At 34.9% G+C, this 15266-nt stretch overlaps 1 protein-coding gene and 1 long non-coding RNA gene across 2 annotated transcripts; both read left to right on the top strand.

Moving 5' to 3' along the window:
• Window positions 1-8476: 8476 nt before the first annotated feature.
• LOC139432356 (uncharacterized) lies at window positions 8477-9316 on the top strand. The gene has a single exon (XM_071200837.1). It carries the CDS (start codon window positions 8477-8479, stop codon window positions 9314-9316), a length of 840 nt encoding a protein of 279 aa, XP_071056938.1.
• A 2341-nt stretch (window positions 9317-11657) lies between these two features.
• LOC139432392 (uncharacterized) lies at window positions 11658-12661 on the top strand. The gene is made up of 3 exons (XR_011642203.1): window positions 11658-11751; window positions 11806-11871; window positions 11930-12661. It is a non-coding gene; the product is annotated as an uncharacterized lncRNA (long non-coding RNA).
• The last annotated feature ends 2605 nt before the right edge of the window (window positions 12662-15266 follow it).

Below are 15266 nucleotides of genomic sequence, written 5' to 3' on the forward strand. Positions count from 1 at the left end.
GGAGAAAAAGTGGCATCGTCCGCAGTTGCCGCCTTAATGAAAGCAAAAGTAGCGGTCGGTATGGGCGTAGGTAGAAAAAGAAATCGTACGGGTCGACGACCTTTAAAAAAAGTCCGAACGCGTGTAAAGCGTGGTGGAGCTATATCTTTTGTAGATGCACTTCGATTCGCTCGCAACGCAATATCGAGATCAGGTGCTAAGAATTTGTTGACAAACGTTAAAGCGGCGTACGGAGCTTTGAAAAAGATAAGAAAAACAATTTCCGGACCTAGAGGTCGAGTTATTCGAATTCCGAAAACGGGAGGATTTTTACCTTTAATTCCCCTTGTTGTGGTACCACCCGTCTACGTAGTACTACTCACGTAGTATTTATCTTTATAATAATAGGAATATAATAAGTTTACAATATAATAATGTAGGTATCAAAAGTAATGATTCGGTAACTAAAAACCAAACAACCACCAGAGACATGTGTGAATAATAAATATATCAGGGGACGGAACCAGATGGGAACAACCCCTAATTCTCCTTGTCTCTGCGTATATCAAGAAACAGATGGAAACATACTTAGTTATATGATATTTTGCGTGGGAAGCACTGCTGTAAAAACAGAGTTCACTAGGAACAGGGGGGTTAAGCCGAAAAGGCACTTCACTAAGAGCAGTCGAAAAGTCAAGTCACATTAAGTTAGTCGTCTCTATTAGATCTAGTTGATCAGTTAGTTTTAGAACAAATTGTTACCGGTCGTCATCGTCGTCTCTTAAATAAAATTTAACTAAAATTAAGAACAGAAGAAAGTTGTTTAATTTAATAAATTGCCCTTCACAACGAAGAAATAAATATATTCGTAAATATCGACGTTACATCGTAAGAATATACAACATCGGTGGCGGCGGTACGCAACATTGGTGGCAGCGGTGGGATTTTCGGTTTACTACCAACGACGTCCTGGGGGAAACAAGGAAAAGAAAAGAAGGTATTGAAGGAGCGCGGAGACGCATCAAGACCTCCTGGAGAAATCAGCACGGGAAACACCTGATATCGGACTGAAGGAGCGCCAGTACGCAGCAGACGTTTCATCAGAAGTGGACAGACGTTATTCAAGGATCTGCAGATACACGCATCCAGGTGGACCAAGGCCTAGACGTGGTGCAGAATTGATCATGTATATGTAAGTCACTTGCATTGTTTCTTGTGTGACACTACTTTTCCTTGCAAGTCCTTTAAGGGTTAGGTTTATTAGGTATTAGATTTAAAAAAAAAAGAGAGAAGGAAATATAAAAAATAAAAAATAATAATAATAATAATTAAATTCAAGGGAAACTGCAAATAAATAAGTACAATAAAAAATTTTTTTTTTCTTTTCAAATTATTTAATATAATTATATTTTAATAAATATGGCTCAACAACCAGATAATCGTAAAGATGCTATAGATGTTTTAAACCAAATCGAAGTATTCGATGGGTATGGTGACACAAATTCATTGAATTTTTTCTTAAAAAGCTGTGATGCTATGATGAACGTAGTAAAAGAAACAGAAAAAGATAATTTAGCAGAACTAATTTTTGCAACAAAATTAAAAGGGAAAGCACAAGAAGTGACCCAGTCTCAAGAATTTTTGAATTGGGACGACATAAAAGATTTTTTGTTAGAACAATTTACTGATAAGCGACCCCCTACACATTTTTTAAACTTATTAATGAATATCAAACAAAATTACAAAGAAAACATTAAAGATTACGGAAAGCGCATTCAAAATTTATTTAACAAATATAAAGAAACTTGCATGTCAAATTATGGATCCGGTGAAGCAAAAGTACTAATCGACAATGTTAACAGCATATTAGTAACAAATTTTAGAAAAGGGTTGCACGACGAAAAGGTCCAATTACGAATAATAGCGGAAAATACAAAAGATTTACATAGGGCAATTTCGATAGCAATTGAAATGGGACTTGAGCAAAACGAAAATTACAAATTTAATCAAAATTCACGAAATATTAGTTTCATTCAAAAAAGTAATTTTCAAAATCAATTGAGTCAAAACCAAATATCATGTATGTTTTGTCACAGAACAAATCACTTAACATCACAGTGCAGACAACTTCAAAATTATGAACAAGGCCAAGTACAAAATAGTCACTCAAATTCATTTCATTTTTCCCCTCAACAAAAAAGTTATAATTTTAGATTTCAACACAACCGAGGCAATAATAGGTTCCATTCGTCAAATGGTTCCACAAACTATCAATTTTCAAATAACCCTAGACATTCACAACAAAATTATCCTAATCAGAGCTATCCAGACCAACGAAATTATTCTTTTCGAGATACAATAATCAGAATAATTCAAGACAGCAATTTTTTTCCAACAACCCAAATGATTCAAATACAACGCATAATAATTGTAATCAACAAAATTATTCTGGATATCATTATAACCAAGGGCAACCGAATAATTTTAGTAGAGGAAATAATCATTTAAGTCAACCCCAAGCAAACCAAAATTTTAATAATCCTTTTAGTGGTCAAATTCAAACAGTTCAACGGCAAAATCTGCCTACGTTGTCTCCTACAAGTCGTTCCGTACCGTTACCCTCCCAAGAAAATGTTTCGGGAAACGAGCATTAACCCATAATCGCGAACAGCCGAGTATGGTAGTTAACAATAGCTGTTCAACAAATAAGAATAATCCATTTTTGCATTCTCCAGATATACTGAAAACCATAAATAAAATCACCCCAAGTTCGTCCAAGTCAGTTTCACTTTCAAACGATCAAACACAATTAGATATAATCGAGATAGAATCCCCGAATTTTCAAAGTTCTTGTGTTCAACTTTTACTTGATACCGGAGCTGATGTCTCTCTTTTAAAAATAAGTAAGTTAGCATATGATTTTAAAATAAATAAAGACTCAGTTTTACAATTAAAAGGCATTAGTGAACAACCAATTTATACCTTGGGAATTTCTACTATCTCAATTAAGTTAAAAAATAAAATTTTAAATCATGAATTCCACATTATCCCTGATAACATTCCAATAAAAAACGATGGACTTTTAGGTCGTGATTTCCTTCAGAAACATAAAGCCAAGATAGATTACGAAAAAGAAATTGTATATTTTGACAACAACTATTTACCAATTTTACCCTCCAAAATAATTACGATTATTCCGGCAAGATGTGAAAAAATAATTTCCGCATTAACAAACACTTCTGATATCGAAGGAATAGTAAAGGCAAAGCAAATTTCTGAAGAACTTTACATAGGATCAACTTTAACTAAAGTAGAAAACAGAAGGTGTTTTGTTAGTATTCTGAACATCTCAAATAAACGTGCCTGCAAGACGACCAGCTAAACAAAATTAAATATTAAGCAATAGAAAAATGTTATAATTAATGTCGCATATTATGTAATAAGTAGGTATAAGTAGTTCCGTTTTATGTCCGATCGAACTTTCATTGTCGCTAAAACTCCATGAAAGCTCTCATTAAGGGGGGAGGTGTTGTGGTACCACCCGTCTACGTAGTACTACTCACGTAGTATTTATCTTTATAATAATAGGAATATAATAAGTTTACAATATAATAATGTAGGTATCAAAAGTAATGATTCGGTAACTAAAAACCAAACAACCACCAGAGACATGTGTGAATAATAAATATATCAGGGGACGGAACCAGATGGGAACAACCCCTAATTCTCCTTGTCTCTGCGTATATCAAGAAACAGATGGAAACATACTTAGTTATATGATATTTTGCGTGGGAAGCACTGCTGTAAAAACAGAGTTCACTAGGAACAGGGGGGTTAAGCCGAAAAGGCACTTCACTAAGAGCAGTCGAAAAGTCAAGTCACATTATGTTAGTCGTCTCTATTAGATCTAGTTGATCAGTTAGTTTTAGAACAAATTGTTACCGGTCGTCATCGTCGTCTCTTAAATAAAATTTAACTAAAATTAAGAACAGAAGAAAGTTGTTTAATTTAATAAATTGCCCTTCACAACGAAGAAATAAATATATTCGTAAATATCGACGTTACATCGTAAGAATATAAACATCGGTGGCGGCGGTACACAACACCCTGTTCGCAGCTTTAGGTGCCCTAGGTAGTATCGGCGGTGGTGCTGCCGCTATTGCAAGAACTATAAACAACGCGAAAACAGCTAGAGAGCAATTAGATGAAGAACGAAGACATAACAAGGCTATGGAAGCAAAGGCCGTAGGTAGCGGATTTTATATAAAACCATATAAGAAAGGTTGCGGTTTGTTTATTGAAGGAAAGGGGAATAATGTTGGCGGCACAGGTTACTTCAATAAACCCTATAAGAAAGGTTGCGGTATAACCACTAGTTCAAAAAACTAGTTCGAATACCTCGTCGTGCGTTAACTAACGTCGAGTTGGAAAAATTTGCGAAAGTACTAAAAATTCCACATTTCCGGGGTATATTTATGAGAGACAATCTCCCGAGTAAGATTAAAAAGAAGGAAAGAGGTATTGTTAACTTGGACAACTTGAAAGGACGAGGGACGCATTGGGTCGCCTATAAGAAAGACGACAAGGACATATACTATTTCGACAGTTACGGTGATTTAAGGCCGCCATTAGAAATTGAACAATATTTGCTGTCAGACGGTAGGGGTGGTCAAGTAAAGTATAATTACTGTCGATATCAAAGAGAAATAGATCAAAATTCCGGACAGTTGTATCTGAAGTTTCTAAGTAATAAAAGGATCTATTAGAGTCTAGAGACGTTTAGACGTTCAGAAGTAATGGAGAAAGAAGCAATACACACGACATATACATTTACGTTGACTGGAAAGTCATCTGAATTGACTTGTAATTTTAATCCTCCGATCTATTTGAACGAATTTGGTAGTTACGAGTTGGCTCTTTTGAATTTCGAAACGTTTAATAGTTTAGCAAACGTTAATAAAAACAACAACGTAATCCAATACGAAGATAAGACAGGACATTTTAAAAACAATATAATAGTACCTGTTGGAACGTACGATATTGATGATATTGCCGAGTTCGTGAATGAACAGCTAGACAAAAGACACGCTAAAGGAGTCGTAATAAGGAATAAGGGGAATAATAACACACAACATTCTTTAATAAAAAGTACCCGTCGAATTAATTTTGCATGCGATAATTCTATAGGGCCGTTACTTGGCTTCAAGCCTCAAATATTACCTAGAGATACGGAAGTGGAATCCGATTTCGTAGTAAACATAAATAAAACGAACGCCTTACAAATTTATTGTAATTTAGTGACGCGATCGTATAATAACGGAGTTCCCGTGCACGTTTTATATCATTTTTTCCCAAACGTTCCGGCAGGTTTTAAAATAATCGAATCACCACAACTGCCTATTTATTTACCGGTTTTAACGAACGTGATTAGTAGCTTAACAGTACGTATACTTGATCAGGACGGAAACTTGGTAGACTTCAGAGAAGAAGAAATAACAGTGAGAGTTCACCTGAGATCGATAAATTGAATTATTTAAATTTGACTAACGTTATGACAGTGTTATATCAAAACAAAAGAATGCGGTGGTCAAGAAGAGACAGAGCGAGAAAATTGTTTAATGGAGAAAACTATAAAGCGCGCGTCATCAGTCAACGTAGCGGCCATACCCCTGGCACTTAATAGGAGCTAGGTTAACCATTGTGAACATAGTCACGAACGTTATTGTTAGTGTAGAACCGACGCGTTGATGGCGCTAGTGTTCGTTATATCGTTACCAACTTCAGGGGCGACTTAGGAAAGCTTTGTTTTGTTGACAATGACAGTTTGTTGGTGTAAGTTGATTAAGAATTTTGTAAGTTTTCGGTGTTTTTTAAGTAATTTGTTACTATGTATTTTATTAAGGATGTTATTTTCCGAAGTTTTACTTATGGTAAGTACATTTAATTTAAGAGTTTTCTTTTTTTATAAATGTAATTTAAAAATGACAAATATGTAGGTACATCTTTTTTAATAGAAAATTAGTGGAAGGAATTACGCTACGGATGAATGCAGAGAACGGTGTGGAACTTTTTACCGATTTCCAAACCCAAAACTATCCACAAATATTTCAAAGATCAATTGAACTAAGTGGATGGGAAGAATTGTGGCAATATGAAGACATGAGAATTTACAGAAATGTTCATGGTGGAAAGCATTTCTCTAAGGAACATGTTGGATGGAATAGTAATAAGGAATAATAGTATGTTCTAGTTTTGCCGATGGTATGATAAGAGATTATAAGTTTATATTGTAATGTTTTTCCAAATGGACTGCAAATAGTCCCTCTTCTTTTGAGAAGAATTATTTTAATGAAAACAACATTACTAAATTTTATAATAATTTGTTTTTTTATTAAATTGAAAAAAAATTTAAATATTTAAACAGAATTGTCGAATTATCTCAGGGTTAAGGCAGGTTCTGGTAATACTGTCAAGACAAACATGTACACAACTTAAGGTGCAATCAAATTAAGATGTTGTCGACAAAATTAACAAAATATACTGATTATATAAACAAATATTCTAAATTAGTTGATTCGAAGTAATATTTATCAACTCAGATATGTATAACAACTCGTCAAATATTAAATTAATTAGGAAATTGTAATAGTAATCTCAAAAATTATATTGAATTTATCAAGAACTTCTCTTATTGAAGGTAAGAAGAGTTTTTTTCTTTAAAAAATGTATCAACAAAAACAATAAATTATAAAATAAAAATAACTTAGCCAATTTGTTTCTATGGGAACCTTGGAGGTCAAACTCAGAATAATATTTTCTTCGTGACAGGTGATGGTTGGCTTCAGGATTGAGAACCAATTTTTCTCTTCACTAGTGATGATGGTTTCTACCAGAAACGGAACCAATTGCTTTACTTGATCAGGAGCGAATTTAATCGTTTCTTCGAAATTATTGAACAGGAACGGATATTCTTCTTTAATAGGAACAAGATGAATTGTTTTTTTTCAGACTTAAACAGGAACGGAAAATTATTTATAATTATGCGTGATATTTCGTAGTTTTGATGCTCTTTTAAAACAATTTTCAAATATCCATTCATTTTCTTCTGATCTCAACTATAAATTTTCCAATATGTTCAAACTAATTTTGTAAATTTTCATCCAAATTTCATTATTCCATACAAATATTAATTATTTTCTTTGTTAACCAAGTTAAGTTTATCGTTCTAAATAGGTATGATCCGGGTAGATAAAGATTTAAATAAATAATTTTGAAAAATTTAAATTGAGGTTATCTAATATCGAATCTTTAAAATTACTTCGCATCGACTTTACAAGTGATAGTTTAGGATTAGAACATTAAAGAACAATAAAATGTACCGAAATTCACTAGTGTATAGTATCTAACATTATTTTATAATTGTTTAAAAAAAAACTCTTCTACGATCAATACGATAATCAAACAAGACTAAACTGCTGGTAATGGTTATTATTACAATATATATATTTTATATATTATAAACATTATACATAGGTCTGTACCTACAGGCTTATACATGCATGTTATATATTATATATAATGAAATAAATGTTATAATATAATAATATACCATAATTATAATACTTATTATACTTATAACTTTTTATTTATTTAATTTCTGTGTTAGTTAAAATACCATAGTAACATATTGTAAGCAATTTTGTTGGATCTTTATATATACAGCAATTAACCTTTGTGTAACATCAAATCAATGTTAAAATTTTAATATGACTGTTGTAACAATTGTACTTATACATTAAATTTTTATTTTATGAACGTTTTAGGATGAACCGATAGTCAGAATGTGACAAAGGTTTCAAATTGGAAACGAATTAGGAAAAATAACAAAAAAATAAAATAAGAGTATTTAATACTGTTAATACTAATAATAAACGTCTTTATTCAACATAAATTATAATGCAAAATAGAACATAAAGTGTTTATTCCAAATTACAGTGCACATATCTGAATTAATGTGAATTTTTCTGATATTGTTAACATTTCCAACTATTGTAATTGTAAATTTCAATTATTTTATTTATTATTATTTCTGTTTAAAACTTTATAACTAGAAAACTTTTTCTTTATTATCTAACATTGATTTATTGTCTAAGTTTTAAGTTTTTTACTGTTCAAAACTGTACTTTTGTTTTACAACATTCAATATTTAAATAAAATTTTTAAGTATACAACATACACTTCTTAATTGCCCCAAAATCAAAAAATTATCTGAAAAGTTTTTTTAGAATAAAAAATATGCCACAATTGAAATTGGCGGTATTTGATATTAGTATGGAATCAAGCATTTGGTGGCGCTAGTGCTGAGCGACAAAAATTCAACGCTAATGTCACATCTATACATTATCTATGGTAGCGGCAGTAGAAGACGATCCATTCATCGATTATCACCAGTCAATCGAAGGTATTTAGTTCAGTTAGGATACGAAGTGTTAAAGTAATGGACATTTTAAAAGTAACGGATAAGATAAAAACAGATCACTCTATCGTAAGTTATGAATTCCATTCGCATCAACCGTGTGGATCGACCACGTTCGATAACAATGACGAAATTAGAATTTCAATTCCGGAAATAGATAATTATACTTTACCGAGCGAGAGTTATCTATACGTCGAGGGTAGCGTTCGTAAGTTAGCCGCGGACGGAAGTATAACAAAAGATGCCAGCGCAACGGGGCAATTGGTTAACAATCCCGTTGCATTTATGTTTAGCGATATTCGATATCTTATTAACGGAGTACATGTTGATGGTGTGCGGAACGTCGGTATAAGCTCATGCATGAAGGGTTATTTCTCATCTACACAGAACGAGGTGGTGAAATTAGAGAACGCCGGTTGGCACATAAAACCTTGGAAAGATGATATAGCGGGTGTTTCAAAGGCTTTAGATAAAAATGGAAATTTCGGTCTTAGCGTTCCGCTAAAAACGTTGCTAGGATTCGCAGAAGATTTCAGAAAGATTATGATGAACGTTCGACAGGAACTTGTGCTAATTCGCGGACACGATGATACGGACGTCATCTTTCAACCAGCAGCCGCTCCGAACGACGAAAAATTGAAATTGATCATTAATAAAATTATATGGAGAGTTCCTCACGTGGCGGTGGGATTACGCGAACAGTTGGCATTAACAAAACTATCAGAAACTCTATCAGACTATCAGACATTCACGTTCCTTTTCGATCGTGGGAAATACACGAGTACCCTCAATTACCTCAAACTACGAAGCAATCTTAGGCCGTCAAAACTACTCCACAATTGGAAACGCCTAGATTTATAATCATCGGATTTCAAACGAATCGAAAGGGTATATTTAAAGGAAACATGGCACTATTTGATAATATAAACTTAACGAACGTAACCGTTTTCTTGAATGGAGAACGTTTTCCGTACGATAATTTGAATGTGGATTTTGATAACAATCACTATGCGATTTTGTATGATATGTATTCAAGATTTCAGCAAGCATACTACTATCAAGAAAGCGAACCTTTGTTTTCACCGGAAGAATTTAAAACTTACGCGCCGTTAATTGGAATCGATTGCACGTATCAACAGGAAGCAATACATAAAAGCGGAGTAGAAATAAAAATCGAGTATTCAACGAAAAATCCAATTCCGGAGGGTACGACAGCTTACGCATTAATTCTGCATGACAGAGCATTTGTGTATTCGCCTCTTACGAAAATGGTTAAGCAATTAATATAGTGGTACTGTTGAAGCAACGTCATTTAGTGTATCTCTAAACATCGAAGGAAACGTTTGCATATAGTGATATAGGTATTATGGATATTATGGTTTTTCAAAGGGATTTTATTATTTTGGACATTCAAGGTTTCACGATAAACGATGAAGAATTTATCCCAAAGGAACTGGCTTCTTACGACAGTAATCATTGTATAAGTCATTACGTGTTTCAACCTAGTCGAAGCTTTTCTTCACTATCTACCAAATTTCGCAATACGGCGAATTGGTTAATGAGTCATCATCATTGTATTGATTGGAACGACGGGATTGTTCCTGCGTCTCGTTTCGATGAGATCGTTTGTTATTTGTGTCGTTCGACAAAAGTAGCGTACGTAAAAGGACGTGAGAAAGCTACATTTTTAAGAAGAATTTTAACAATACCGGTAAAAGAATTGCCGGAAAATGAATGCAAATTGGAGGTTGGTGCGCCGATGTGTCCCTATCATAAAAAGAGACCAAGTATGTGCTCCTTATCGAATGTTTTTTATTTATTTTCATACGTATTCAGACATCTATAACTATATGTAAACGAATTGAGAAAGGCAGACGGGTAGTAGCGGTAGAGCAGTTCAAGATGGAACGTCTTTGGCGGTTAGTTACCAGGTTGGGACTTTCAACTTTTATAATTAATAAAGTGTGGGATATTATGGAAAGATACGAATCTGATTTATCTTTTGCGAATATTAAAAACTACGAATTATGTTATTTACCAATCGATTATTATATCAATAAAGTAAAGCCATTAGATTTGGCGGCGGTTTGGTTTAAATTACCGTTGAAGTATAGAAACGATGAGCGATTACAAAGCAAGCTGCCCTGTTTTGAACATTATAATTTGCCTCATTGGGAAACGCATATTGATGGTCCACCATCGGCAAGAAAGGATTGTTCTTTATGTATGGTTTAGTATATAAACATTGTCAGTTATAGATTGTAAATTAATAATAATAATAATAAAAGATTGTAAAAAGTGTAAAAAGTTGTTTTAATTTAAAAGAAAAAATAGTTAATCTAAATGAATACATGGTATGTATACATTGGGTTGGGTTGGTATGAGTTGGGTTGTACATTGAAAAAGTATTAAATAGGAAGAAAAAAAGGAAGAAAGAAAGGGGAAAAAAGGAAGAAAAAAAAAAGAAAAGAAAAAGGGAAAAGGATTGTTTATTGAAGCTCCTCCTATGCTCCTCCCATGCTCCTCCTCAGGCTCCTCCCAAAGTGGAGATGGAAGAGTGGGGATGGGAGTGGGGGAAATCTAAAATTCCCCCCCCCCAGTTGCCAGGAAAGTTGAGCCAGAAAAAAAGTACCCCCACTCTAACTCCGCCCATTCCCCACTCCTCCCCCTTGTCACGCCCCACCCCACGCCCCCCTTCATTACTCTACTATAAGAAGGCACCTCCCAGCCTTTGAAAGTCACTTAAGTGTTTGTGTTCTTCAGTTTTTTGGTAAGTACAACCTTCTTTATTATCATGTTTATATAACGTTCATTTTCTCTCCATCACTACAGCTCTTTCTACAACTTTCTCTTTTTTGGTGAGTAAAACTATATTTGTTTTGCATGTTTATATAATATTTAAAATTGTTTTTTCCACTCCTAGACATCCTTGCTCATTCAGCTTTCTCTTTTTTTGCTGTGTTTTATTTGGTAAGTAACCTTTTCTACTTCCATGTTTATATAATATATTCTTGCTTTATTTCATCATGACAGCTCGTTCTATTTTGTTTTTGTGAGTACAACTTGTTTATTTGTTTGTTATGTTAAATTGATATTTTTTTCCCAATTCCTACAGGAGCTTACTGCTGATCAGTTCGATTAGACCGATCAGTTTGATTAGACCGATCAGTTTTTAACATCGTAATTTCAGCAACTTTTTCTGGTAAGTATAGTCTCCTTTCTTGGCATATATTGTTTTTAATCTTGTGTTTTTCATTCCTATAGCTCCTTCTATTTTTTCAAGTTAACTTTTATTGGTAAGCATAACTTTATTTTTTCGAACGTTTTATCATTCATATCCTATCATTCAGCACTTTGTTGACAAGCACCCTCTGCAGTTAGATTTTAACGTGCAACTGTATTTTTCATCAAGCGATGTAAGTGTACATGTTTTTTTATTAAAATAAAATTAATTAATTTTCTTTTCTTATCAAGATGTCTCAAGACGGTTTTAGTCAAATTGATTTAACTGCTCCGGGTTTCGCCAGCCAGGAATCCTTTCTGTTAAACAGTTTTGACATAAACCTGTTGAACATGTCGACTGTTGAGAAGGCTCTGGATCCAAACGTGCAGCCTAATGAGCAGCCGATGGATCCAAACGTTGAATCTAATGTGCAGCAAGCTACGGCGCTTCCAAACATCGCAGGTTCCTCGAAAGTCGACGATAAGAATGTGAAACACCTTTCACTTTCACTTCGTCGAAAGTCGGGGAACCGTGAACACCGGAAGAAGGGTGCAGGTGTGTGGTTACCGCCAGATAAGTATAGAGAGCTTCGACGGGAGACCCGTGCTCGTTCGCGAAGTACCAAACACAAGCGTGTGTCAGTTGAACCTGCGACTCTGTCAAAGGTTGAAGTGACACACTCGGAAGTGGCTAGCGGCGATGAGTCCAACGACTCTCTTTCTTTAATGGCGGTATCCCAACACTGCACCGAAAACCGGACATACCTTAAAGCTATTAATGCAGCTTTTGTTTCTAAGGCTTCTTCTTCTAAAGCTTCGTCGATTCCCACTCCCCCTACTAACATAAACATTCCTACCATAGAAATTCCCTCATTAAGCCCGAAAGTACAAATCTTAAGGGTGGACACAATTCCCGCTACTTCAGTCATTTCCGATGTACCTGCCAGCCTTTTTTCAAATGCAATGTGTGCAGCAGTAGAAACAACCAAACAGGAGATTTTGACCGAAATTAATATTTTGTATCAAAATTTTTATAAAGACCTTCATGCAAAGGTACTTCAATTGCAGACCTCTTTGAGAGAACTTGCACAGTTTAGGGAAGGGCTGGCGTCGAGTTCTAACCACTCTTTAATAACGTCACTCGACATCACCGTTGCAACATTAACCGTTGAAATGAAAAAAGCAGAATTCATTTTGTCTTCTTTACATACTAATAACTTCCCTTCCTAGCTAAAAAGATGTCCGGTAGCAACAACTTCGGGAGGGTGCTCACGTTGGAGCGAAGAGTTGCGTCATTGGAGGTCAAAGTAGATACCCTGTTTCAGCTGGTAGGCTATATCTATAATCTTTTTTGCACGTTTTTAATTTCATAATCTTCTTAGGTAAACAGTATTGTCTCAGAGTCGGCAGTGGTGAGAGGGCAGGTGCATGTTCAAAACATGCACATACACCATTGTTCGACTGGGATAGAACCTCCGACACCGACACCTGCAGCGCCTCCGCCCCCGTATGAAGTGCGGGATGAGCAGGAAGAGGAGGAGGAGTGGTAACCATTTTTCCTCCTCTTCCTTAGGTTAGGTTAGGTTATGTTAGGTTAAATATATGGTTAAGGTATTATACTTATTATTATTATTATTATTATTATTCTTAAATATATGTATATATAGTTTCTTTTGCTATATTTTCATTCAGTCTTATTCTGTTAATGTTATAATTCATTTAGTACGAGAATCATGATCGACGAGAAATTAAAATGTTTACCGCAACTTCTAACACTGCCTATAGTAAATTTTAGTAATGGTTCGGCCGAAGAACACTTTACAAGGCACAGCAATTTATTTGGTGGAAAATGTAAGCGAGGTTTAATTGTAGGACCCTCAGGTGTCGGAAAAACAAATGCTATGTTATCGCTTTTAGTTGCACGTAATGGGTTGCGCTTCCTAAACTTGTACTTATGCTCTAATTCGTTATACCAAAATAAGTACGATTTTTTAAGACGTTTAATTGAACCTATAAAAGATTGCGGTTACTATGAATTTTCTAATATAGACGAGTTCATTCGACCGGAAGATGCGAAAGAATATTCGGTAGTCGTATTTGACGATGTTTCCTGTACAGGTCAAAATGTCATTAAGGAATTTTTTTCGTATGGTCGACATAAAAACATTGATTGTTTTCTAATTTGTCAAAGTTATAGTGCAATTCCAAAACAATTAGTTCGTGATAATTGTAACTTTTTGGTGTTATTTAAACAAGACTTAACAAATTTAAAACACGTATTTGAAGATCACATAATGAGCGATATGGAGTTTCATCGGCTAAAGGAAATTAGCGATGCTTGTTGGGAGAATAGACACGGCATCCTAGTTATTGATTTAGATTGTAGTGTATCTAAGGGACGTTACCGTAAGGGTTTTGATAAATTCATTGAAGTTTAAAACTAACGACTTCAGCTGTACAGTTCGTAGTAACTTCACATACATCATACAATGAACAAGACGATAGCTGCAGAACTTATCGCGGCACGAGAAGTCGTGAGAGACAAAATTCGTTCTTTAAAAGAAGACTTAGAGGAGTCAAGGATTCGGTCGGAAACCGCATATGCACCCATCGCAAGGCCCTTACAGGATATTGTCGCAAAACTTGACACTGCGCCTTTACTATCCATTCCAAAACGAAGTTTATCTCCAAAAGAAGAAAAATTGATATCTAAGATACAACGCTACTCGCCGGATATTTCTGACGTACCAGCTAAAACCGAGACCGAATATTTTATTCGAAAACCGAAAGTTCCATTAAAAGAACAACGACGAAAATTTGCTACATCGACTCCTGAAAAAAGGTTGGTATCTTCTCCCACGTCTTCTCCTCTTGGTCCATTAGCTCATGCAGAAGAAGAAGTATATGAAGTTCCGCCGGGCGAAGAAGAAGAACTCCTCGATTCTAGCGAGGATACCGGAGCTCTTATTTCGGACGCACATAATCGAATAGAACGACTTAAAGATGAAATAGAAGAAAGATTGGAGTCTCCAGAGGTACAAGCCGCTTTGAGTCAGTTTCATCCTTTGCCCAGAACGTATATTGTTGGTTTAACAACTGATTTAAAAGATGATTATGATCGTTTATACGGTGTTCGCGAAACTCCCGAAGGTTTCTACATTGGAGTCAGTCCTGTTCACTTTGAGGATCAGGATATTCACGTTGGAAACTTCAAATATACGGGAACCGTTGGTTTATATGATTTACTATTTAAAAACGAACCGGGCAAATTTACAATTCAGGACATGCGCAACTACAAAGATATCTTACTACGTTCAAATGCTCCGTACATTAATTACATTCCAGAGGCAGGTATGACTACTGAGGACGACAGTGGGAAATTTCAGAATATTATCAAGCCTATCGTTGAAGGTAACAAACCCAAGGTGCATTATGCTAAATACTGGCCGAATCCGAAGAAAAAAGTCGGTGGTGCATTACAAAAACAAGTCGTTCCTGGGGCTCTTATCGAATACGAGTATTGGGACGATCCCAACGAACTTGTGGACAGACTGCGTTTGTTGATGGCCTCGCAAACTGCAGGTCATTC

Source organism: Onthophagus taurus, unplaced genomic scaffold (assembly GCF_036711975.1).
Source record: "Onthophagus taurus isolate NC unplaced genomic scaffold, IU_Otau_3.0 ScKx7SY_15, whole genome shotgun sequence".
Lineage (NCBI taxonomy): Eukaryota > Metazoa > Arthropoda > Insecta > Coleoptera > Scarabaeidae > Onthophagus > Onthophagus taurus.